The 27,748-nt window shown below is 40.2% G+C and overlaps 1 protein-coding gene across 1 annotated transcript in view; it reads left to right on the forward strand.

Annotated features, from left to right (window-relative positions):
- The first annotated feature begins 2,031 nt into the window (after positions 1–2,031).
- Positions 2,032–27,748, forward strand: part of ITGB3BP (integrin subunit beta 3 binding protein) — a 33,826-nt gene continuing 8,109 nt past the window's right edge. Inside the window, exons 1-5 of the mRNA XM_049775460.1 lie at positions 2,032–2,052; positions 2,573–2,708; positions 7,732–7,801; positions 26,976–27,054; positions 27,476–27,569. Coding sequence (XP_049631417.1) covers positions 2,032–2,052; positions 2,573–2,708; positions 7,732–7,801; positions 26,976–27,054; positions 27,476–27,569 — 400 coding nt within the window. The remainder of the gene's footprint in view (positions 2,053–2,572; positions 2,709–7,731; positions 7,802–26,975; positions 27,055–27,475; positions 27,570–27,748) is intronic.

Consider the following 27,748-nt stretch of genomic DNA (forward strand, 5'->3'; position numbering starts at 1 on the left):
ACATTTAATGAAGGCTTCTTCTCTTCTATTTATGAATTCAGAGCAATGTGGTCCTATTTTGGGGTGCACATTAATCTATAGAAAATGCTGATTAGTAGTAGTAAGCATTATTTAGAAATCAAGTTTAAAGGGACTAAGAAAAGAACCTGGGATGTAGCTTAGTGGTAGAACTTTGTCTTGCATTTGTGAGGCCCTAGGCTCTCTCTCCAGCAATGCAAACCACTACCCCCCCCCCAAAGACACTGGTTGGGTGGGAGGTCTGTAAGGCAAGAAATAAATAGTGCAATGATGAGTATCTGGAGCAAATTAATCATGAATGGGGACCTAAACTGAAAGATGGACAGTTTCTGGTAAAGAGAAGAAAAGCTGTTTTGCACTGAGTTGGTTCCCAGAGTTCTCTGAAACCCAGACAGCATAGTTGGTGACTGAGACTACAGCTGCCACTTGATAGTGGATAATGGACCTACCAAGTGAACGTTTGAATAGAGTGCCTGGGACAGCCTTTCTGCCTTGTTCCTTTTTAGATAGTCAGAACATTGCAATCATTTTAGTTCTATTATGGTGTACAAAGATGAAGAAGTGATATATATTTCCAGTTGTTCATTCTAATAGGCAGGCATAAGACATTAGCAAAACACTAACTCCAATATGGGCTCTAATAGGGCTATAGGACTACAGAGAAACAAGCTGCAGAGAGGATTTGTATAGGATAGGACAAAACCGACAGGGAAAGGGAAATAAAATAGGAAAAAAAAATACCTGTTTATTTTGTTTTGGGACCACACTTGGTGATGCTCAGAGCTTACTCCTGGCTCTGTTCTCAAGTATCATGCAAAGCAAGGCTCGGGTCCATATGGGGTGCAGGGAATCGAACCTAGGTTGATTATGTGCAAGGCAAGCATCCTACTTAGTATACCAGGGGTGACGAACACGCGGCTCTCGAGCCGCATGCGGCTCCCAGCCAAAATGAATGCGGCTTTTTGCCTCTTATCATTATTCTGTATACTGTGGCTCTTTGCCAAGTTTGGATTTTGTTCTGCTGCTTCTGAGGAGGAACCCTGAGGAGAGATCTCCGAGCACGGAGACCTGTCTCCCATCCCTCGGAAACAACTGCACGGGCCAGCAAGCGGGGGGACCCGTGTGGCACATGTTGGGTCACATCCTGCCTTTAGTTCTCAGTGTGGAGGATGCAGCACACCCTCCCCATCACTGCAGGATTTTGACCCTCACTCAAAATGGCAAAATGCAATATGTGTTGAATATATTATTGTTAAAATTAGATGCTTTTGTGTGAGTGTTCGTCTGTTTTGGCAGGTCACTGGGTGTTGTAGCTCTCTGACTCTCACCGTTTAAAATTTTGGCTCTTTGTGTCGAACTTGTTCACCACCCCTGCACTATACTATTGCTCAAGACTTTATTGTTTTAGTAAGAAATATATTAGTCTACTTAAGGCCATCTTCCTAGTAGAAAAATGTCCCAGCTTCTTCATCAAGGTTTAAAATAATATAATGGCTGCCAATACTTTCCAGGTATACTTGTCCAGGCTGATACCTTTGTGACATTCTCAGAAAGGAGGGTATGGCCCATAGATTCCTCTTCTGCATGAACCACAGCAGCCCAGGGCCATACCCTACATGCCTGACAGAAACAGCCAAGCTCCTCAGCCTTACCTTATCGAACTTCCAAATTATCACCTTTGTTTTAGCTCTGTAAATCTTGGACCATGTGGCCATAACATCTTAATATTTTATAGTAGTGTCAGCCCTATAGGAAAGTTACATAGTAGTCTCCCAAGCATAGAAGGCTCAACTCAGCCAGTAAATCCTTAGATTTAGTAACAGCATGGAGAGATAGAACAAGCATTTCAGATTGACCCCTGTTGATCTCAGTTTTGATCATTTCATTTGCCTTTGCGTTATAACAAACAATATAGAGTAAACAGGCTATGGTGATGGGTGGAATATTGGGAACACTGGTGAAGGGAAGGTCACATTGGTGGCGGGATTGGTGTTTGAACTTTTACTGCCTAAAATGACTATTATGGACAGCTTGGTAAATCACAGTATTATAATAAAAAGTAGGGGGGAAAGTCTCCTAAATCTAGCCCCATAATCATTCTTCAGACTCAGTTGACAGCAAAAGTTAAAACATTATTGAAAAGTCATCTATTTTAACATATTTATAAATGCCATCTCCCTTTTAATGTGGAAGCTTTATAAATGTAAAAATCAAGGATCTAGAGAGGGGGTAAGGTGCTTGCCTGGGATGCAGCTGGCCATAGTTCAACCCTAGCACTGCAGAAGTGACCCTTAACTCAGAGGCAGAAGTAACTCTGGCACATTACTGGGTGGGGCCCACCCCTCCACCCCTCCAATTGAAATGCTCTAATGAAATATCTGAAATATCTGAAAAAAATGGAAACTATAATGTTTTCTTTGGAGGTAGTAATTGAATATATTTAAAGAAATAGTATCACCTTAAATTGGCAAATTTTCAAAGGGATTTTCAAGTGTACTTTTCACTAAGTAAATAAATGTAAGCATTTTGGTTCTAAATTATTGTTTATTTCCAGTCATTGGGTCCTGCAAAAAATACAAGGAAGGAAAGTATTGCAGCTTACTCTCCAACAACTGGAACTCGTCAGATGAGCCCATTTGGCTCCCCCACAAACTCTAAAGGACAGGATCATCCAAATGAACCATCAAATGGTCAGTAGAACATTCTTTTCCACTTGCTATGAGATTTTTTCCCCTATAACTGGTTAAATTAAGATTTTTATTTAATACTATATTAACCCCACAGTTGATTTTTCTCTCCTTTAAGAATTTGACAGAAAAAGCTTTGCATATCAGTATTACTTTGAACATGAATGTAAACTTCCTAGGCAGTTATTTTAAAATGCTACTGCAGACTTTGTTCTCTTGCTGTCCCGTCCATTAAATAGAAATTATGGCCCGGCTGCCTTCAGCTCCTATCAATTATAACGCTCACAGATACACCTCTTAACAAGCTATCTATCATATGAATAAATTAAAGGGCACATAATTCAGGTGCTGATGCACTACAGCTAAAGACTAAGACTTCTTAATATTATTTTTATCCATATTGTCTATTTAGTTTTATCCATGTTTTGCACATCTTTCTTTTGTTATAGTTCTTTCCCTTTCTTAGCCCATAGTATTTCTAATGGATTTACAAAATGTTTGTAGGATTTTTTTTTATTGAAGAATAATAAAGATTTAATAAGTATTTCTTTATTTTAAAATATTGTTAGTTCAGTTTTGAACAAACATTTCCTCTGGTAATTTTTTAGCTAAAAATTTTAGCTGAAAGATAGAAATTTAGATTTCCTAGGTTTAATTTTTAATATAGAAAAAGGTTATGAATCAGTGACATGTCAGGTTTCTATAATATAAAATTTTAAGTAGGCTCGAATTTAATAAAATACATTTTAGATATCTGTGATTAGTCTAATTCATATTTTATTGTTTAACACTTATTGAGTGCTAAGCATACACTAGAAGCTACACGGAAACAAGAAAGTCTCTTCATTTTACCTAATCTGTTGTAATGAATTCCATAATGAGATCTTAAACTTCTGAATGACTTTTATTTTACTTTAATCAAAGGCATTTTATCTTTAACACTTGTATTATTAGGTTTACTTTCACAAAACGTGAAGATGTGTACATTTTCAATAAGCTATACAGTTTTCTTTTTTATATACTTGATTCTCTTGTTTAAAATTTGAAGTGCTTTCTACACCATATATCTTTATACTGAATGTTAATAGATTTTAAGTGGATATATACTCAATTTCCATATTGAAATTAAATATGGACTTAGGGAATATTCCTTTTGCCCATAAAAAGGTTGGTCATGTGATTCTGGTTGACATTTAAGTAGATAATTATCACAGATTATAGTACTAAGTAAGCTCTTTTCTAAAAAGTCATATAGCAAGGATTTCTGAGGTGTTAGTAATATTCTATTTCTTAACCTATATGATTCATACTAAAATTATTCATGTGATCTTTGATGTGTATATATCACATTTGGAAATCTCAAAATAAGAAAATTCAATTAAGGGTCTTAGATCAGATTATATCATTTGTAATCATTATATGGCTCATCCTCCTTTATTTTATACATAGTTCAGAGATAAGAAAGCAGTTCTTTTTCTGGGGTAACAAGATTTGGGCTACACCCAGTGAGTGGTATTAGGGCTTACTCCTGGCGGTGCTTAGGGAGACTGTATGGGATGCTAGGGATCAAACCTGGTTTGACACATGCAGGCAAATGCGTTATTCACTGTACTATCACTCCACCCCAAGAAAGAAGTTCTAAGTAAATAAGAAAACAGGACTTATGAAATAATCCAGTTTTCAAATGAAATCATGACTTTTAATGTTTCCTTTCGGTGGGGCTCAGAGGCAGTTCCTGGCTTTAAATTCAGAGGTCGCTTCTGGTGGTGGTTGGGAGACCATTCATTGTCCAGGATGGGCCTGAATTGAACATAAGCTTTCATGAGCTTTCTCTCTGGTTCTCACAATGACTTTTAATTTAATTTATTCACTTTTTTTTTTTGGTTTGGGAGCCATACTGGCAGCGGTATGTACTACTCCCAGTTCAATGCTCCTGGTTTGCTTCTGACTGGACTTGAGCTACCATATGGTGATAGGACCTCCACATGCAAAGCCTGCGCTCTGGCCCTTAGAGATATTTTTCCTCGACTTTTTAAATACTGTACAAAATATAGGGCATAACTAAATTCCTTATTGTGACTTTTAAAGCCATGTGCATCATTTTACTACCCAACCTTCTTGTCCGCTTCATTTTCTTCCACCTCTCCCCTGTTTATATTCGTTGAGCCACTCTAAACTTTATTGATATTCATCAGTTATACTGAGTCCCTTCACCCAGCAAGGTTATTGAACTTGTAGTTTTTCAACCTGAAATATCTGTACTTTAGATATTCCTATATACTTTGAATGTGCATTTGAACTGTGTATATAAATTAATTAATATATTAATATTAATAAATAATAAATATAAATTAAATATAAATTAATGTTTGATATCTTTAAATCCATTTGAAAGTTTTTTCAAAAGAGGGAAGAAAAATGTTTTTCTGTGTCTTCCCCTTAAACTCTCATGGTTCAAAGTGGGATGATTGCTTTCAATTCTAGTTTATTTAAGATTCATAAATATAAAAAAAAGATTCATAAATATGTACATATATATCATGTAGGATAGTGCATGTTAGTACACTTGAGGTATATCATCATATATGTAGTCTAGTTGTAAATGTTTGTGTATTATTATCTGGCTATCTTTCCCTACCCCATAGCAAATTTCTGTGCACTGTCAAGCTGATTTTCAAAGATGAATGAGTGCACTTTCTTTCATCCTTTCTTCCCAATGATATATCAGGCTTATTATTTAATAATTAGGGGAGAAAGATAAATAAATTTGCGGGCCCGGAGGGATAGCACAGTGGTGTTTGCCTTGCAAGTAGCCGGTCCAGGACTTAAAGTGGTTGGTTCGAATTCCGGTGTCCCATATGGTCCCCCATGCCTGCCAGGAGCTATTTCTGAGCAGACAGCCAGGAGTAACCCCTGAGCACTGACGGGTGTGGTCCCCCAAAAACAAAAAACAAAAAAAAACAAAACAAACAAAAAAATAAATAAATTTGCATAGCTAAAAGGAGCACCTGTAAGCTAGACTTTGATCTTTGGAAATCGGTAAGACTGTAATATTAACAGCAGCACAGAGAGGTAAAAAGAGAAAGGAAAAGATGAATAATATGGTAGAAACAGTAAAGAGAGTTCAGGTCAGATTAAGAAGTGCCACTGTGGGGCCGGAGAGAGAGCATGGAGGTAAGGTGTTTGCCTTTCATGCAGAAGGTCATCTTTTCAAATCCCGGCATCCCATATGGTCCCCCGTGCCTGCCAGGAGCAATTTCTGAGCATGAAGTCAGGAGTAACCCCTGAGAACTGCCGGGTGTGACCCAAAAACCACCAAAAAAAAAAAAAAAAATGCCACTGTATGTCAAGAAGGTCCACAAAGAAAACTGGGTCCAAGACACTATTTTTTAGGCTTTTTCTAAACTGCCCTTCCCACACTCCTATCTTATCATTTGGCTTTCTAGTCTCATGCCATGACCCCTATTTATGTGATTTTCACCTGTGATTCCCTTGGGACATCCTGAGGGCCCACAAGGACATTGTTCTAAAATAAAGGGATAGTTGGTTTTTCATAATTCAGGAAAGAGAATAATTTCCAAGCTAGAGTGACATATTTAATCTAAGTGGAATGAACTCTGACAAAAAGAAAAAAATGTTCAACGCACTCAGCCCTTTGAGCTCGCTCTCCAGCTCCCCAGGTACCTGTATTGAAAATGTTTCCAGTGTTCTCATTGATGCTTTCTATTCACTAATGCAGAAAATATTTAAGAATATTAGATTTGGGAACTATGGAGATAGTACAGCCTTCAGGGGCACTTGCTTTTCATATGGCTGACCTGGGTTCAGTCCCAGTCACCACCAAGAATGGTTCCAAATCTCAAAGACAGGAGTATCCTGAGCACCATTGGGTGTGGCCTCAAAATGAAATAAAACCAATTACTAGATTCTATTAGCCATTATCAGATATCATATTGACTATAATTCTAAACTTTGTGACTTATTAAAAACTATCTTCGTATAATAATAAAAATGTTTCAAACATTTGATGAAAATTAAAGTTTCTTTTACTAGTTCTCACCTAACTTTAAGGACTACTAAAAAGGGAAAATGCTGGGGCCAGAGTGGTGGCGCAAGCAGAAGGGCATTTGCCTTGCACATGCTGACATAGGACGAACCAAATTTCGATCCCCCAGTGTCCCATTGGTCCCCCAAGCCAGGAGCAATTTCTGAGTGCATAGCGAGGAATAACTCCTGAGCATCACTGGGTGTGGACCCTCCCCCCAAAAAAGAAACTGCTTGTAGAATTTTTTGAGTTTGTATGGGGGCCACCTGGTGATGTTCAGAGGTTTCTCCTGACTCTGCACTGAGGAATTACTTATGGGGGAACATGGAGGGATCATATTGGTACTGGGGATCGAACCTGGCGTGGGTGTGTGCAAGGCTGCTGTGTGCGCAGCCTGCTATGCTATTGCTCCAGCCCCAAGAAACTTTTTTTTTTTGGTTTTTATGGCCACACCCGGTGGGTTACTCCTGGTGATTCGCTCAGAAATCTGGCTCAGGGGACCATATGGGACGTCAGGGGATTGAACCGCGGTCCATCCTAGGCTAGCACTGGCAAGGCAAAAACCTTACTGTTCTTGTGGTTAACTTTAAGGAAAATTGGGGTGAGATATAAACTGGAGGCTCTAAATGATATCTTTTATTAAAATATTAAAATTGGTTATTTTATATGGTTAAGTTTCCTGTTATATTTTAAATTGATCAAAATGGCTCTTCATCAAAATGTAACTTTCCTCTTTACCAAGCCCTAATGGAAAATTGTATAGAAAAGAGTTTTTTCAATTATTCAAATTATAAATAAAATATTAGACGGGAAAGTAAAGAACCAAAATTGTTATTAAAGAAGTATTCATAATAACGAAAGGGTTTTTTATTGCAAATTTCAATATACTTTACCCCCCACTTTTTATTTGTTGATGCTCTTATTCTGTATTTAACATTTGAGTTTTTTCTTAACTATTTTTTTTTTATTGCAAATGCCTAGAAAAGTGCGGAAAGCTGAATAATCTCAACTTACCTGAAAGCAAGAAATCTACAACAGACACCGATGCTGAGTAAGTTTGAAGTAATACCAGATATGAGTTATATTCCTTAACGTGATCACTTAGGAAATCGTTTCTTGCAGAAAGTGAAAGTGTATATTTGAAATGTTCTTTACTACGGAAGTACCTTATTTGTGATATTTCCAATTCTCACTATGGTGATATATGTCACCTTTGTTTTTAAATACTCCTTAAAACCCAGTTCTCCCAGCGTATGCATAAAAGACCAGCCTAAAGTAAAACTGAGGAAAATACTCTTTTCAGATTTACATGGAAAGGAAAGTAACACATTGTCTGAGACCATCGTGCATAATCAAGAACCGGTTCAGGATAGAGCTTGGCAGGCATTGAGGGACACTGCTGAAGGATTGGTGTTAGAATATTGTATGCCTAAAACTCAATATTGAGTATTTTTTGTAACTTTGAAACTCACTGTGATTCAATTAAGACAATAATGATAATAATAATTAATAATGATAATACAGGTAGGAACATGAAGTTGTATTGTGAGAGATCTTAGGTACCTTGGTATTCCAGAGCACTTTGCTAGCAACCAGCTGTTTATGAGGCTCTTGGTGCTTTGATTGAAAGCATCATTTTCTACTGCCTGTGTGTTCTGCAAAGAAGCATCTGACCAGGACATATTCATATCTACCCACCAAGGCTGAATAGTTGAATTAAGCAGAACAAGGGGCTAAATTCACAAAGTAGTTCATATGTTCAGCTCATCTTAACTTTTAGCAGTTTTGCAGGCAAGCGCCCTGGGTTCAAAACCTGGCATTGCTTCGAAAGTGTTGCTTCTTCCAGTGCTCAGAGATCACTTCCAGTAGAGCTGCAGGGGGCCAGTGGATGGACACACACACACACACACACACACACACACACACACACACACACACACACACACACACACACACACACACACACTGGTGGTACTATTGAGCAGACCTAGAACTCTGGCATGCAGACATGCAGAGTTGGCATTCCAGCTCTTTGAGCTATCTCACTGACCCTAGAAGTCCAGATTTCTATTTTGGTTTTGGGCTGAATGAGCTTATATTTCACGGAGGGGAGTGCTGCTCCCTCTTTGGTGTTTGAGGGACCAACAGTGAAGTGCTAGGAATTTAACATGGGGCTCCAGCTTGCAAAACACACACTTCTGGGCCCGGAGAGATAGCACAGAGGCATTTGCCTTGCAAGCAGCCAATCCAGGACCAGCCAATCCAGGACCAAAGGTGATTGGTTCGAATCCCTGTGTCCCATATGGTCCCCCGTGCCTGCCAGGAGCAACCCTTGAGCAATGCCAGGTGTGGCCCAAAAACCAAAAACCAAAAAAAAAAAAAAAAAAAAAAAACCCACACACTTCTGACTATTGAGTCATCTCTCTGTCCAGAATTCCAGATTTGTTTTTTTTATTTTGTTGTTGTTGTTCATTTATTTTATTTTTGGAATTTTAGGCCACACCTGATATTCTTGATAGCTATTCCTGGCTCTGTGATAGGGGATCTCTCCTAGTAGTGTTTGGGATACCATATTGTACCTGGACTACATCAGGGTTAGCTGAAAGCAAACACAAAGCTTTAACAACCCTGTACCATCTCTGATTTGAACTCCAGGTTCTTGTTTTTGGCTTTTGAAGCCATACCTAGCAGTGTCAAGGCTTACTCCTGACACTGCACTCAGAGATTATTCTTGGCAAAGCTCACGGGACTGAATGGGGTGTTGGGGATTGAACCTAAGTAGGCTGCACACAAGGCAAGAGCTCCAATTGCTGTGCTCTCACTCTGGCTCCTCAACTCCATTAACAGTGAGCTTTCAAGGAAAGAATGGACAAGAATTATGTTAGGAGTCTCTTTAGGATTTACTTATATATCTCTCAATATTTGTTTCTAAAGATCTCTGTGATTTATGTAGATCACTCCATGACCTGTTAGAATTTGTGAAATTAAGTACAAGCCAAGGTAATGTCTGTAAATTATGGAGTTCCGATTGCTTTTTCCACTCTATAAAATTAGAAAATTACTCAGTTCTAAAGGTCAGGCAGGGGTGAGGCTCAGTAGCAATAGTACACTTACCATGTATATCTGAGGCCCTGAGTCTATCCCAGCATCACCAAAAAAGAACACCAGTCCCAGTCAAAGCTGTTTTATTATCTTTGGCAATTTAGTGGTTTATTCAATTTGTTTGCATTTCTTTTACTGATTTATAAAAACCATTCTAAATTCTTGGGTTCTTAAAACCTCTAGTTAGGGGGCCGGAGAGATAGCATGGAGATGAGGCGTTTTCCTTGCATGCAGAAGAATAGTAGTTCAAATCCCTCCATCCCATATTGTCCCCTGAGCCTGCCAGGAACAATTTCTGAGCGTAGAGCCAGGAATAACCCCTGAGCGCTGCCTAGAGTGACCCAAAAATCAAAACAAAGAAACAGACACACAAAAAAAATACCTCTAGTTAAAACAAGCACTTTTTATTTATTTATTTTGTGTGTGTGTGTGTGTGTGTGGTTTTTGGGTCACACCCGGCAGTGCTCAGGGGTTATTCCTGGCTCCAGGCTCAGAAATTGCTCCTGGCAGGCACGGGGTACCATATGGGGCGCAGGGATTCGAACCGATGACCTCCTGCATGAAAGGCAAACGCCTTACCTCCATGCTATCTCTCTGGCCCCAAAACAAGCACTTTTATATTTGTAGATTAGTTTTACATTATATAACTTTTATTTTGTGTTGTTTTGGTAATTGTATAAATGAGGGTTCTCCAGAAAAACAGAACCGAAAGCATATATACATCCATAGATACATAATATACTAACATAATAAAATAAAATACAAAATAAAATATATTAGTTAATAATGGATTAATAGTGACTCATAGGGGTTGGAGAGATAGTTTAGTAACTAAGCTTGTCTTACATGCAGCTGACCCAGTTTTGATCTCCAACACCCCATATGGTCCCCGAAGCACCTTGAGGAGTGATTCCTTAATGCAGAGCCAGGAGTAACCACTAAGCATTGCTGGATGTTACCCCAAAAACAATAACAAAAAAGTAAGTCCCTAAGTAGAGGGACAGATTATTTGTAAGGTTTTAAGTCACATCATTATGGTGGCTAAGTCCATCATTTGTCATTACTGTCCCCACCCATCACTCACTACTTGCCTTCTGCAAATGGGAGATACATGGAAGCCAGAAATTCAATTCCAGGTCAAATTGGAAGTCTTAACAACCCAGGAAGCAAGTATAGCCCACCTATGGGCCAGAGGAGTATGGTTGCCTATTAAAATAAGCACACAGGGAATGAAGCTTCCTTTCCTCTGCCTTTTGTTCTACATATAAACCTACGGTAATATTGGGTAATGCTTGCCCACATTGGAGGGCGTGTTTTATGAATCAGTTACTGCTAAAATGGCTGTACAGTGATGATTTCTTTACTCCTTCATTTCATCTGTTAAAAATTTATGGTCTGGAGCAATAGTACAATAGGTAAGGCTCTTGCCTTGCTTGTGACCTACCTGGATTTTATCCTCATCATCCCAGGTGATCCTTCAAGTTCACCAGGAGTTATTCTTGAGTGCAGAGCCAGGAATAGCCACTGAGCGTTGTTGGGTGTGCCCTCCCCCTACAAAAAAAAAAGGAAGAAAGAAAAATTCTTGAGTTCACAGTGATAAAGGGGTTTTCTTTTAATTTTCCCTTTCCATATTTGCACCTCATCAAACAAGGGATCTGTGCCCCCTAATAGACACAATGTCTTTATACATTTTCTTTTTGTTTTTGTTTTTGTTTTTTTTTTTTTGGGCCACACTCCTTTGATGCTCAGGGGTTACTCCTGGCTAAGAGCTCAGAAATTGCCCCTGGCTTGGGGGAATCATATGGGACGCCGGGGGATCGAACCACGGTCCTTCCTTGGCTAGCGCTTGCAAGACAGACACCTTACCTCTAGCGCCACCTCACTGGCCCCTTTATACATTTTCTTAATTCTACAATATATACAAACCAATTTCAGGAGGCCTACATTTGTGGTCATTCAAACAACAAGCATATTGATCAAGATTTGTTTGTGTTCTTATCTTTAGTTTGAAGGTAGATAGTCAAATTAATGTTTTAAAAAATGCCCAGATTAGTTATTATTTATTCATTGAAAGTAGTTAGGGTCTCATTTTTGTTTCAACTCAGTTTTTTTTTTATCCTTTTCTGTCTTATATTTTTAATTATACAAAACAGTAATAGACTCTAAAAATCAAAACATTGAAGTGTTTTGTTTTTGTTTCTGTTTTTGGACCACACCGAGCAGTGCTGAATACTCCTGGCTTGCACTTAGAAATTGCTCCTGGCAGGCTCTGGGGACCATATAGGATGCCAGAGATCAAACCCATGTCCATCCCGGGTCATCCACAGCAAGGCAAACGCCCTACCGCTATGCTATCATTCCAGCCTTACTCTAAGAAGTGTTATTCCCTACCAATCCTCTACCTAACATCTGATCCCAGTTTTTCTTCTTATACAAAGATAACACACTATATGTTCTACATTTTTACTTTTAATTTTTTGAGGGGTTGCCACATTCAGTGATGTTCAGAAGTATCTCCTGGCAGTGCTCAAAGGACCATAACCTAGGATCTAACTAAAGTCTGCTATATGCAAGACAAATGCCCTATATACTATACTATCTTTCTAGCCCTACACTTTTCTTTTATTGATTTAGACTATATCCTGAAATTTCTCCCTATTATATTAACTTGACAAGTTTTAGGTGTAAGAATTCTAATAACAGGAAAATACAGTTTCATGTTCTTGGTTAATTTTTTTCCCCAGAAGAACAGTGACATGTCATTAAAACTCATAAACAACACCTGCATGTTAATATTTTATGGGAACTTCCATATCCTTTATGTTCAAAAAGAAAATGTATTCTATAATTCACTGCCATTGTTTTTTCCTCTTGGCAATTTACTTCAGCTACTGCTATGAAAATGCAAAAAAATGGTGACTGTCTTCTTACAGTGTTTTTCTCTAAATTCTTTCTTTTCAAATATTTTTAGATCCACTTGCCATTAGGGAAAGTATAGCGAGCTCATGTAGTCTTTTCTCACATACCTAACATGATAATATCTTACAAAGCTTTCAAACTATATTACAGCCAGGAAATGGACATTAAAACAATCTACCTATCATTACTTTGAGCTTCTGATCTTAGTGGTACACAGTTGTATGTGTGTTTTCATATTTTTAGTTTTCTTGCAGTCTTTTACATGTAGATTTGTGTTTCCACCATCACAGTTTCCACCACCACAAAAATCTCTCTAAAAACGAAAGGAAATCAATATTTAAAACAGTTTTATTTTATTTATTTAATTTATTAAATAGCCTTGTCCACTTTTACCACTGGTATTCAGCCTCTTACTAGAAATGTTAGCCAGAGCAATAAGAGAAGGAAAAACAAAAGGCATTCATATTTGGAGAAGAAATTAAATTATTTCTGTTTGTCTATGACATGATCCTTTATGTAGAAAATCCCAAAGAATGCACAGAAACTTTTTAGATCTAAGAAATAAATTCAGCCAAATTACTGGGCAGAAGGTGAACACACAAAAAATTAGTTGTGTTTCTATGTGCACACCAAAAATTTGAAAGGAATTAAGGCATTTTCTGTTTATGATAACATCTAAAAGAATATATAGTATTAAGTTTAACCAAGGATGTAAAAGACTACTGGAAGTTAACAAGCATTGCCAAAGATCTAAATGAGTGGACAGACATTCTGTGTTCATGCGCAGAAAGATTTAATACGTCAGTATCGGCACATGCCTCTGTGGGTCACAAACGGACATGGCTTAATTAACTGAAATTGCAGTGCTGGGTGGCATCAATATATCAGTACTGTTAAGATGTAGTACCTCTTTACCAAAAGGGTTTATGGGTTCAGTGTAATCAGCAACGTTTTTTTTTTTTTTATCAGAAATGGAAAAGCCATTTCTTAAGTTCTTGTGAAACTATATAAATGGACATTAAAGACTGACAGGAAGACAAATACTGTATGTTATCACTTTCATATTAAATCTGAAAGAGCCAAACTTGGGGCCAGGGATAGAACTCGGCACAAATATGAGCCTCTAGATTTGTTTCTGTAAAAAGTTTTTTTAAAGCTAAACTTGTGAAAACTAAGAGGGCAATTAATAAGAAATAAGGGTATGGGGGTGTTGGAAGCTATAAGACTTAGAGAGCAAAATGGAGTCTCTGGTGCCTGAGAAACCAAAGGCCTGTATACATGACAGGTGGCCACTGTGGCACTTCCTCCATGGACCTAACGAAAAAAACAACCACATAGTTCAGTTAGCAGATGTCATAAGATGTTCCAGTAAATCGCCTGAGTAGCTAAGATTAAGATCACACATCTGTTATGCTAACCATTGTGAAAGAACCCTTGTACCATATAAGGATATAATGTATAACTGGAAAGTCCCTCCTACATGACCCCCCTGCTTTTCTATAGACACCATGGAAAATTACTGAGAACTACTCCCCCATTCTGTAATGCTATATAAGCCTGCTTGTGCCTCAATAAATTTGCTCTTGATCAAAATCTTGTCTTGAGCCCATTCTTTCCTAGCCTCTTTCTTTTAGGTCGGATCCCGCTCGTGACTCACGAATAACTTGGCGATTCTTGAGCTCCCCCACGGGTCGGGGTCTCGGGGGTTGCAAGTGGCGCCCAATGCGGGGCACGAGACATGGACCAAAGACCAGACCGCAACGTGGGAGCGCGTCTCGAGAGCCTGATTGTCAGACACCGGTAAGCCCCCTCTTCACACATGCTAGGGCTGGTGCATATAGGTTAGCCTAACAGTTGCAGCTCAATTAAGCCATCTTACAGTCCCAGAAAAATGGGAACTACTGTCAGTAAGGAGGAAGCCTTTGTAAAAAATATCAAAAAGGCACTGGCTGAAAGAAATGTAAAAATTAAAAAGAAGGATCTAATTAAATTTTTCCTGTGTTTGCATGATATTTGTCCTTTTTTTGTAATGACCCGCCCTTGGGTAGTCCCCAGTACTTGGAATCAAATTGGGAAAGAATTAATAGAATATTTTGAGAAATATGGTAAAGACAGTGATAAAAAGGTTATGCAATTTTATTGGAATATTTTAGGACAAATAATCACCGATGCTAATTCTGACCCCTTTAAAAAAGATATAATTCAAAAAATAGAAGCGCATATCGAGGCTGCATCGTGAAGCCAGTCCAGAGCAAGTAGCCTCGCAGAAATTGACCCTAAAAAAGAACCTCCTAATAATCTCTTATTGGATAATTGTCAGGACTCCAAAAGCTTTTCCAAAGGATTCTACCCCATTATTGCTAATGCTCCCCCCGCTGATGAAACTTTAGATCCCCAAGATATTCAAACCCTAGAAGATGAAGCTGCGTCCTATGATCACCGTCAATTCCCCGTTAGAACAGCCCCTCCACCTTATAATGAATCTCTGATTCCCAAACCCCCCAAAAATTTTAATCGTCAGCCCACTGCTGCTGACTTAAAACGAAAAAGGGAGGAATTGGAAGGATGCTTACAAGAGCTAAATGCCTTTAAAGAATTGGAGGAAGAAATCTCACAGCTTCATGCTGGCAAAGAGGGCCCCGAGCTACAGTTCCCTATGTTTGCCACCCACGTCCCGGTACCCCCACAAGAACAAGCAGCAGCAGGAGCCGGAGGCGCATGGTCACCAGAAGTGGTGCCAGAGGAGGCAACGCAGCCCCTGAGGATTGGCCTGTAACAAGGGTGATCCGAGATTATAAGCAAGTTAATCATAAACCCATTGCTGATCTTTTTCATGCAGTTCGAACCTATGACATCCAAGCCCCCTTTACGTTATCTTGCCTTGATGCTGTTCGAGAAGGAGGAGAATTGCTCCCATATGAATGGAGGGACATCGTGAAAGCTACCCTCTCCCCATCTAACAACCTCTTATGGGAAACCTCCTTTGCCAATATTTGTAAAAAACTTTCTAAAGAAGGCAATGGGGGACTGCTTACACCTGATATGCTTTTTGCCCCGCTAACAGGCACAGGAGATTTCGAAACGCCTGCTGCCCAACAGAATATTCCTCCTGGAACATTAGCTCAGACATATGCGGCAGCCACACAGGCTTGGAGAACATTGCCAAAAGAAGGGCAGGTTATTACACCCATAACTCAGGTCCGTCAAGGACCACAAGAACCATATAATGAATTTGTCTGTAGACTTTTAGAAGCAGTGGAACGTGTCCTGAGTATCTCCAACAATAATAACCCTCTGGTTAAACAATTGGCCTATGGAAATGCAAATGAAACCTGCAGGGCACTGCTACGAGGACAGGTTAAAAATAAAACCCTGAATGATATGATCTTCATATGCAATGAAGCAGATCCCTTCGCTTATAAGAGCACCAAAGCCCTCGTAGCCTTTCAGGGACAATCCAAAGGAAAAACCTGCTATAAGTGTGGACAGATAGGACATTGGATTAAATACTGTGTCCTGGCCCAACACTCGCCAGTGCTTGCCACATCTACTACCAAGCCCAAACCATCCCTCTGCCCTTGATGCCGCCGTGGCAAACATTGGGCCACCTCCTGCTGATCTAAAACAGATATTGCAGGGAACCCCCTTCCGCCCCTTCAGGGAAATGGGGGTAGGGCCCAGCCCCGGGGCCCTATACATCACAAGCAGACTGTAACAGACAACGCAACCCTTTGTGGCTCCTGCCCAAAGACAGCCAAACCTACTAAATTGCACCCCACAGCAACCTCCCTTGTCAGGGCCAGCCCAAGGAGCGCAGGACTGGACCTCTGTGCCTCCTCCCCAAGAATACTAAAACCAGAAGATGGAGTGGTGGTTATAGGAACTGGAGTCTTTGGCCCACCACCACCCAATATGTTTTTCTTTATTATTGGGCGAGCTTCATCCACTATAAAGGGTCTTGTTGTGCAACCTTCCCTTGTGGATAATGATTATACTGGAGAGATTATGCTCCTTGCCACAGCTCCTTATGGACTAATTAAAATACTTCCAGGGCAACGCCTAACCCAAGCCCTCCAGCTCTCTCTTAACACCGCTCTTCCAGCATTGTCAGTTACTAGAGGTGCCTCCTTCCCTGGGTCCTCTGAAATTTTTTGGATAAAAGCCATTAGTAAAATTAGACCTCCACTAACTATTACTATCAATGGTCAGTCTTTTACTGGATTATTGGACTCGGGCTGATACTACATGTATGAGCCCCCAATTTTGGCCCAACTCCTGGCCAGCCCATCCAACCTTAGACAGTGTTTCTGGAGTAGCAGATACTGTAAAACAGGTCCTTTTAAGCTCTCAACCATTAACCTGGGTAGATATGGAAGGAGATACGGGAACCATAACCCAATATATAATACCTGACCTCCCCATTAACTTATGGGGAAGAGATCTCATGGAACAGATGGGTCTTTATCTAATAAAATGCAAAAACCCTCAAGTACTACAACAAATGCTAGCACAAGGATATGACTTACACAAAGGATTGGGAAAATCTTTGCACGGAAGGATTGATCCAATAGAAACTAACCCTAAATTGAACCGACACGGGCTGGGATATATTCCTGATCATACACCTTTTTAATGGCGGCCTCTGACCCTCCTGCTACCCTAGGGGACAAAATAATCTGGATTTCTGATACTCCCATATGGGTTGGCCAGTGGCCGCTTTCCTTGGAAAAACTCATTGCTGCCCAACAGTGCAGGAGCAGTTGGCAGCTGGACACATAGAGCCCTCCAATTCTCCCTGGAACACACCTATTTTTGTTATTAAAAAGAAGTCAGGAAAATGGAGGTTGTTGCATGACCTTAGAGAAATAAACAAGACCATGGTCCCTATGGGAGCCCTCCACCCGGGACTTCCCTCCCCGGTGGCCACCCCCCAAAACAACTTCAAAATTATAATTGATCTAAAAGACTGTTTCTTTTCTATACCCTTCACCCAGAGGATTGCAAACGTTTTGCCTTTAGCCTTCCAACAATTAACTGCAAAGGGCCCAACCCTAGATATCAATGGAAAGTGTTGCTTTAGGGCATGGCCAACAACCCAACCTTGTGTCAAAAATTTGTAGCGCAGACTATTGACCCTTTTAGAAGTAACAATCCCTCCATTTATATAATCCATTATATGGATGATACTCTTCTAGCTGGACAAGATGAATAAAAACTAATCAGCCTTGGAAACAATTAGTAGCACAGCTTGCGGACAGAGGTTTTAATATTTCTACAGATAAAGTACAACTCCAACCCCCCGCAACTGTTCTTAGACTTTGAACTCCTCCCCAACCAAGTTAAAACACAAAAAGTCCAAATTAGAACTAGTATTTTAAAAACCCTTAATGATTTTCAAAAGCTTTTGGGGGACATTAACTGGCTGCGCCCATATTTAAAATTAACTACAGGAGACCTCAAACCTTTATTTGATATAGTAAAAGGGGAATCAGACCCTAACAGCCCTAGAAAATTAACTCAGGAAGCCTGCAAGGCCGTAGACATGGTCCAAACAGCAGTACAAGAGCAATTTATTACATACTTTGATCGAGAAAAACCTTTAATTTTGCTCATTCTATCCACAAAATTTTCACCCACTGGCCTTCTGTGGCAGGAAGGTCCACTTTTTTGGGTACATTTAACCAGCAACCCGGACAAAACCCTCACCACATATCCACATTTAGTGATTTCTCTGCTACAGCAAGGGTGCAAGCAAGCTTTAAAATTGTTTGGATGCCATCCAGCTAAAATTATTATCCCTTATGCTAAAAAAGAGGTGCAATGGCTACTTCTAAACCAAGATGAATGGGCCATTTTTTGTGCAGGCTTTTCGGGAGATATAGATAACTATTCCCCCCCCCCAAACAAATTGCTACAATTTTTACAAAAGCATACTGTGGTATTCCCTAAGCTGACAAAGTTACAACCCATTCCTAATGCAGTTCTTATATTTACCGATGGCAGCTCTAATGGAGCTGCAGCCCTTAGTGTACAAGGAAAGCTAACAAAATTTACCACAGAGCACAGGTCTGTACAGCTGGTAGAACTAGCAGCTGTAGAAAAAGTTTTTGAAACAATTTTTGAACCCTTCAACTTGTATACAGACAGCTCTTATATTGCTACCTCCATTCCAGTTTTGGAAACCGTTCCCTTTATTAAACCCGACTCTAATGCGTCCCCAGTCTTTGCTAGAATTCAAAAATTAATTTTAATGAGAACCAATCCATTTTTTATTGCACACATTAGAGCTCATACCTCCCTCCCCGGACCGCTGGCTGAAGGAAATAGTCTAGTCGACCAGGCAACCCAAATAATGCCAGCACTATTGAAAATTGACATTTTAGAACAAGCCATACAAGCTCATCAATTACACCACCTTAATGCTCAGACTTTAAAATTAAAATTTAACATCACCAAAGACGAGGCAAGGGACATTGTGAAATCATATAAAGCCTGTGTCTCTCTCCTGCCTGGACCTCACACAGGAGTTAACCCCAGGGGTTTAGTCCCGGGAGAATTATGGCAGATGGATGTTATTCATCACAATGCTTTTGGAAATCTCAGATATATTCATGTAACTGTCGATACATTTAGTGGATTCATTTGTGCCTCATTACAGACAGGAGAAGCTACCAAAGATGTTATTGCTCACATTATGCACTGCTTAACTATTATCCCACAACCATCCCTAATTAAAACTGATAATGGACCGGGATACATAAGCCATAAATTTAAAGATTTTTGTTCAAAGATGTGCATAACCCACAAAACTGGAATTCCTCTAAATCCTCATGGGCAGGGTATTGTGGAAAGAGCAAACCAAACCCTTAAAAACATGCTTTTCAAATTATCCACTGAAGGTGAAACACTCTATGCTCACAAAGGAAAGCATCAGCTTTTACTAAACCATGCACTTTTTTTTTTTTTTTTTTTTTTGGTTTTTCAGGCCACACCCGTTTGATGCTCAGGGATTACTCCTGACTAAGCACTCAGAAATTGCCCCTGGTTTGGGGAGACCATATGGGACGCCGGGGCATTGAACCGCGGTCCTTCCTTGGCTAGCGCTTGCAAGGCAGACACCTTAGCTCTAGCACCACCTTGCTGGCCCCAACCATGCACTTTTTGTGCTAAATTTCCTCACAAGGAAATTTGTGCTAAATTGACTCACAAGGACACTCTGCTGCTGATCGTATGTGGCATTCATCCACCAAGGAAGAATTTAAACAAGTACTTTGGAAGGATATACACACAAGTCAATGGAAAGGCTCTAATCCTGTCCTTATTTGGGGCAAAGGCCATGCTTGTGTACATAACCCTGCCACCAATGAGACTCAGTGGCTACCAGAAAGACTGGTAAAACTATATAACCCACCAAGGGAAAATCCCCCTGAGGACTCTTCCTCTCTTTCTCTTACAGATGCCAAAAATGCTGGAAGCGAAACCAAAGCTGCTGAACCTGCCTTGCAAGATGCAGCCACCGCCCTGCCAGCTCCTTCTACTTTTGATTTTTAAGATTTTGCATTTTTTCTTAGCGGCAGCAGCCGCCAGCCCATATCAAGTTTATAATTATACTTGGCTCATTATTAATGGAGCTGGAGACATAGCCAACTCCACCTCACAAATAGCAGCCTCTATACCTTGGCCCAACCTGGAGGTGGATCTTTGTGCACTAGCCTTGGGCGCAGAAGCCGAATGGGGCACGCCCAATGATTTTTTGCCCCGCTCTGGCCCCGTGAATCATGCTCAGGGCTCTTTTGCGGAGGACGATTTTAGAACCCCTCGCTGCGATCGCCCTTCATTTAGAAACTTTTTAAATTATGCCCCCATTTATGTCTGTCCTGGACCCCATCGGGACAGATCTCTCAATACCAAATGCGGCCATCATGCCGCCTTTTTTTGTGCTGCGTGGGGTTGTGAGACCACTGGAGATACCTATTGGAATCCTTCCTCTTCTTGGGATTTCATTACCGTTTCTAGAAAAACGGTACCCACCGAACAGTTGCTGTCAACAGCTGATTTACCAGATTTGCACGGGTGCCGCTCCCAAACAGATAAGTGGTGCAATCCTCTAATTATTCACTTTACCAATTCTGGCAAGCAACATTCCTGGACCAGTCAGGTTGAGTGGGGTCTCCGATTATATATCTCCAAATATGACAAAGGCCTTACCTTTTCTATTAAACTTTTAAAAGAAATTCCCTCCTTTAAACCAATTGCTGTTGGCCCCAATCCTTTTTTACACCCCTCTGATGGTGGCTCATTTTTGCCCAAACCTGCCACCCCGCCCCGTCCTCCCGCCTCTGTTCCTGCTAAAACCGGTTCGTTTGGCACTGCTGTTCCTGACTTTAGACTCACCTTGCCTGCTGGTCCAGTCTCCACCGCAAACCTCATCCTCCAGATGGTCAATGCCTCAGCCCAGGCTCTTTCCAACTCCAGCTATGAGCGTTGCTGGATCTGCTATTCGCCCATTCCACCATTCTATGAAGGAATTGCTGCCTTTGGAACGCCCCTCTTCACCAATAACACCAATCTCCTTCGCTGGGGTATGGAACCTCAACGCCATGGCATGACTTTGGGACAAGTGGTTGGGATTGGACTTTGCCTTCTTGGCCCCCACATGCTTCCCCCTCCCCCACTTATGGAAATTTGCAATCAGACTCTTGTTGTTAATTCCTCCTTTCAGTTTATAATTGCCCCCAATGTGACGTTTTTTGCCTGTTCTACTGGTTTATCTCCCCATATTGTTTCACATTTGTTTCTTGAGTCGAAGGACTACTGTGTTTTGGTTGTTTTAATGCCTAAATTGACTATTAGACCAGAAACTGACTTATTGCCCCTTAAAGACAACTCTGTGTCTCTCTCCCGTCGCAGGAGAGAACCGGTCACTGCCCTTACCCTTGCTTTACTATTAGATCCCGGTGTTGCTGGTGCGGGCACAGGAATTAATTCATTGGTTCACACTCAAGATTCTGCTAATGCTTTAACTAGGACTGTTGTTAGAGATGTTGAAGAACTTATAAGTGGTTTAGACTACTTAGAGCAAACTGTTGGATCTCTAGCAGAGATGGTGCAGCAGAACCGCCGAGCCCTAGACCTCGAATTCCTTAAGGAGGGGGGAGTCTGTGTAGCACTAAAAGAAGAATGTTGCTTTTTTAAAGATCGATCAGGATTGGTTAGAGATAGGATTAAAAGAGTTGAACAAAGCCTGGCAGAAACAAAAAGAAACCTAGACCAAAGCGAGACTTGGTATCAAAATTGGTTCTCCACTTCTCCATGGCTGCCTAGCTTGTTAGGCGGATTCATTAGTTTTATGATGGTCATTTCTTTTGGTATATGGGTGTTCCACCGCCTTATAAATTTTGTTAAAGATCAGGTTGATGAGGCTACCAAATGCTCGGTCGGAGTCCACTATCAACAGCTCACCCAGCATGAACACTGCTCTCTGGAGTTTGATACTCTAGGAGAAGGTGCATCCCACACTTAGACTTTAAAGAGTTTGAGCACATTGCTAAGCGCAAAAAGTCACTCCTCTCTCGGCTGTGGAGATGCCTAAGACGGGGATAGCTTGGCGCCAGTGTTTGGGGGCAAACATGACTTGCTAATCCCTTTCTCTGGCCAGAACAATTTGAAACCTGTCTTGTCATGTCTAAACCTAGAGGCACGCCAAGTAACCTAAGACAGGCACTCCACCCATCCTCCTCTTTTGCCTATTTTAGAGAAACGGGGAAATTGTTGGAAGCTATAAGACTTACAGAGCAAAATGGAGTCTCTGATGCCTGAGAAACCAAAGGCCTGTGTACATGACAGGTGGCCACTGTGGCACTCCTAAAGAAAAAAAACAACCACATAGTTCAGTTAGCAGATGTCACAAGATGTTCCAGTAAATCGCCTGAGTAGCTAAGATTAAGATCACACATCTGTTATGCTAACCATTGTGAAAGAACCCTTGTACCATATAAGGATATAATGTATAACTGGAAAGTCCCTCCTACATGACCCCCCTGCTTTTCTATAGACACCATGGAAAATTACTGAGAACTACTCCCCCATTCTGTAATGCTATATAAGCCTGCTTGTGCCTCAATAAATTTGCTCTTGATCAGAATCTTGTCTTGAGCCCATTCTTTCCCAGCCTCTTTCTTTTAGGTCGGATCCTGCTCGTGACTCACGAATAACTTAGTGATTCTTTTTTTTTTTTTTTTTTTTGGTTTTTGGGTCTCACCCGGCAGTTGCTCAGGAGTTACTCCTGGCTCCATGCTCAGAAGTTGCTCTTAGCAAGCACGGGGGACCATATGGGACGCCGGGATTCAAACCGATGACCTTCTACATGAGAGGCAAATGCCTTACCTCCACGCTATCTCTCCGGCCCCGAACTTAGTGATTCTTGAGCTCCCCCACGGGTCGGGGTCTGGGGGGTCGCAAATATCTTAGAGCTATAACACAGAATAGTGAATATAAACAGTAATATTACAGCCCTCAAACTTATGGTGAATAAAGCTTAAATTTATTCTGCCCAGTAAAAAGGAATGATGATTACATGAGGTGATAGAAGCTCTGGTCAACACTGTCATGCCATTCATGTTATAATGTATATAATTTATGTTAGTCTTCTTAAATACACACAATGATATATGTCAATTATACTTCCATTTTAAAAAGGAAACTACAAATGGTCCAAATAATAAGACTGTTTTGAAAAAGCATAAAATTAGAGGGTTCACATTTCTTAATTTCAAAACTTTCTCCAAAGCTCCTTTAATTAAGACAGGATAGTGGCATTAGAGTAGAACATAAAGCCCAATGGAATAATTGAAAATTCAAAAGTAAATCTATCTTCTATTAATTTTTGACAAAGGTCCAAAATTTAATTTAAAAATTGGTGATTGGGTAAAACACTCCACAACATGGAGACTAAAGGCATCTTCAAGGAGGAAACAGCACTCTCCAAACCAGTGAAAGCAGAGATAAACAAATAGAACTATATTAAGCTGATAAGCTTGTATATATCAAATTCTATATATAGATATATATAGATATATATCTATATATCAAAGCTTCTATATATAGGGAAATAGTCCCTAGGATACAAAACCCAACCACAGAATGGGAGAAACTATTTACCCAATACCCATAAGACAAGGGGCTAATATTGAAAATGTACACGGTACTAAGAGAACTTTACAAGAAAAAACATCTAGCCCCATCAAAAAATGGGAAGAAGAAATGAACAGACACTTTGTCAAAGAAGAAATACAAATGGCCAAAAGGCACATGAAAAAATGCTGCATATCACTAGTTATCCGAGAGATGCAAGTCATAACAACAATGAGGTACCATCTCACGCCACAGAGACTGGCACACGTCACAAAGACTGGCACACGTCACAAAGAACAAGAACAATCAGTGCTGACAAGGATGTGGAGAGAAAGGAACTCTGATTCACTGCTGGTGGGAATGCTGTCTAGTCCAGTGTTTATGGAAAACAATATGGAGATTCCTCAAAAAACTGGACATTGAGTTCCCATATGACCCAGGTATACCACTCCTAGGAATATACCCTAGGAACACAAAAACACAATACAAAAATTTCTTCCTCACACCTATATTCATCGCAGCACAATTTACAATAGCCAGACTCTGGAAAAAAACGAGATCCCCTTCAACAGATGAATGGCTAAAGAAGCTATGGTACATATTCCCAATGGAATATTATGCAGCCATCAAGAGAGATGAAGTCATGGAATTTTCTTATACATGGATGTACATGGAAACTGTTATGCTGAGTGAAATAAGCCAAAGGGAAAGAGACACAGAATAATCTCACTGATATATGAGTTTTTTTGTTTTTGTTTTTGTTTTACTCACATCTGCTTTATTTCTCATATAATGGCTAATGACAAGAGAATAGTGGTTGTAGCACCCTAGTTTTGTTTGTTCGTAACTGGCAGTACTCGGACTCCATGTTCAGGGGTGACATAGGGGGAGGGGAAGAACAGAACTGGGGTTGCTGTATGCAAGTACCTTTCCTCCAGTACTATATAGGCTCTATCCTATTATCTTAAAGATAACAAATCAAACAGAAAATGCTAACTCGGCCAGTGCAATAGTACAAGTGGTCATTTGCTTTGCATGCATCTGACCCAGGTTTGAGCTCTGGTATCACGTAACTGTTCTGAGTCCTGCCAGTTGTGATTCGAGTAGAGTAGTAACCCTTGAGTGCTGTCAAAAACCAAAACAGTAATGCCCCTCTAAAATACCTACCCTAAATCTGTAAAACAGCAAACTCTCCTAGGACTATTATGGACATATATTTGTTTCCTGAAACCAGTGAGCTACGTTTTGTTTTGTTTTTGGACCACACTCAATGGTGCTCAGGGGTTACTCCTGGTAGGCTCAGGAGACTATATAGCATGCTGGGGATTGAACCTGATCCTGATTAATGGGTTTTAAGAAAAAAAAAAAAAGACATTATTGTTATAATCCCCAGATTATAACATTTAATATTAGGGCCAGAAGAACTAACTCACGATATGAAGCTTACCACAAACAGTGCTGAGTGCAGTTAGAAAAATAACTACATTTACAACTACCATGACTATTTATGAGTAGAAGTAGAATGCCTGTCTTGAATGCAGGCAGTGGGTGGGGGAGGAGGTAGATAGGGGGCATTGGTGATGGGAATGTTGCACTGGTGATGGGGGGGGTGTTCTTGTATGACTGAAATCAAACTACAATCATGTTTGTAACAAAAATGAAATGAAATAAAATAAAATACATAGATAAATATTGGTGATAGCACAGCATGTCAGGTGTTTGCCTTGCATGCAGTCGACCCAGGGTCGATTCCCAGCATCCCATATAGCCCCCAGAGACTGCCAGGAGTAATTCCTGAGCATAGAGCCAAGAGTAGCCCTAAGCATCCCCAGGTGTAGCCCCCAAACAAACAAAAATCAAGATCTACTGGGCCCTTCTCCCAAACCAAAGCTGAACATGTTGTTTGTGTGAAGGAAGCCTAATTACTGGTACTGTGTGGGTCCCTGGGCACCACACAATATTTCTCCCCGACAGAGACCACGGCTATATCCTTTCTCCCCGCAGATATGAGCTAAATTAATAGGCATTCTTATACCTACAGTACATAAATGAAGGAAAAAGAGTTTGGCAAAAAGTTATAGAAGTGCTTAAAGAACAGAAACCACTAAGAATTTTTCTAGAACGCTAACGTTCTGGAAGTATTCTAAGCAGCTGAAGCTGCTTAGTAGGGAACATTGTAAATGGTGTTTTTTTTTATTTTTAAATTAAAGTTTCTCTTTGTCTTGTATGCAGAAATATTTCAAAACTTTCATTATCATAAAACTTCTCAGGAGGATATTGGAGTTAACCCTGGGTGGTGTTTGGGGGAACCATTTGCATTCTAGGGTCTGACAGAGTTAGCCACATACATGTCCTGTATTACATGCTAAAACTTTCAGGATTAAAACTGTGATATCGAGGGGCTGGAGAGGTGTCGCTAGAGGTAAGGCATCTGCCTTGCAAGCGCTAGCCTAGGACAGACTTGCATTTGATCCCCCGGCATCCCATATGTCCCCCCAAGCCAGGGGCGATTTCTGAGCACATAGCCAGGAGTAACCCCTGAGCGTCAAACGGGTGTGGATCCCTCCCCCGCCCCCCCCAAAAAACAAACTTCGATACCAATTCAACCTAGACCAGGTAAACGAGGAAGTGGTAGTATCCGGTGGTACCATAGAAAAAGGACTGCAATTCTCTCCCATGCTTAGTAGGAATAGAATAGGAGAAAGCAAAACTGAACCTAGATGGTTGGTGCCATTGTGTTTTAAAGTTGTAAATGGATGAAGGAGGAACATTTATGCTTTTCCACTAAGCAGTGCAAAAAAGATAAGCTGAGTCTAAAAATATTTTTTTGCCACACTCTGATACTCTGGGGCTGCTTCTGCCTCTCCACTCTGGAAACACTCTTGAGTGCTCAGGGGACCATATGGATTGTTGAGGGTTAAATCTGGGTCAGCCACATGCAAGGCCTTACCCACTGTGACATCTTTCCAGCCTCTGAACCTAAACTCTTTCTAAAAGAATTAGAACCCTAAAATGGTATTACCATGTTTAAATATTAGCTATAACTAACTTTTTCCCTTTTGTTTTTATAGATTTATGAGGTTGTTATCCAATGTAAAAAGATCATCAAAGGAAATCCTGGACATAATGAATGATTTAAGTAGCATACAGGTTTGGTATTATTTTCATATGATTTTTTCATATTTCTACTTTCCCACGTGAAAAACAATAGAAGAGAAGCCTCTGGTTGGAGAAGCAGTCCAGGAAGGATTGTGTGGGGATATATTTAATTTGCTTTTCATGAGATTTCTTGCCTGAACATTATTTAGCTATACTATTTTAGTTATGAATCGTTTCAAACATATGTACATTTAAATAAATGTGTAGGCTCTGTTTAATCTTTTAAGCTAATAAATCGTTTTTATTTAGGCATTTTAAAGTTTTCAGTAGTGTCCTGCCAGAAAAGATCAGTTTCCTAGCATAGAGCTTAAGCTTTTCAGATGAAGGAAAGTAGTATACCGTATTATCTCTATATTCGTAAATGTATTTGTGTGGAACAAATGAAGATTTAAAGTGACTTATTTTTTTCCAGGCTTTGGGGGGCAGTAGAGAGCTTGAAAATCTCATTGGTTTCACACGCACACCAGGCCTCTTACAAGAAGAGTTGAAGAAAACAGAAGAACTAAGTAAGACATATTTGTGAGTTTTTGCTGGTGTCTCTGTATTCCGTATTTGCATATTAGTATATATTTTAGTGATTTTTTTATTTTAGTCATACATCTATTCATTGACTCCTTTATAGATGCCACTTCTGGGCAATGATAGAAATCTTTTAAGAAGCCGTTTGGGACTGGAGAGATAGTGC

The sequence above is a fragment of the Suncus etruscus genome, chromosome 6, assembly GCF_024139225.1.
Source record: "Suncus etruscus isolate mSunEtr1 chromosome 6, mSunEtr1.pri.cur, whole genome shotgun sequence".
NCBI lineage: Eukaryota > Metazoa > Chordata > Mammalia > Eulipotyphla > Soricidae > Suncus > Suncus etruscus.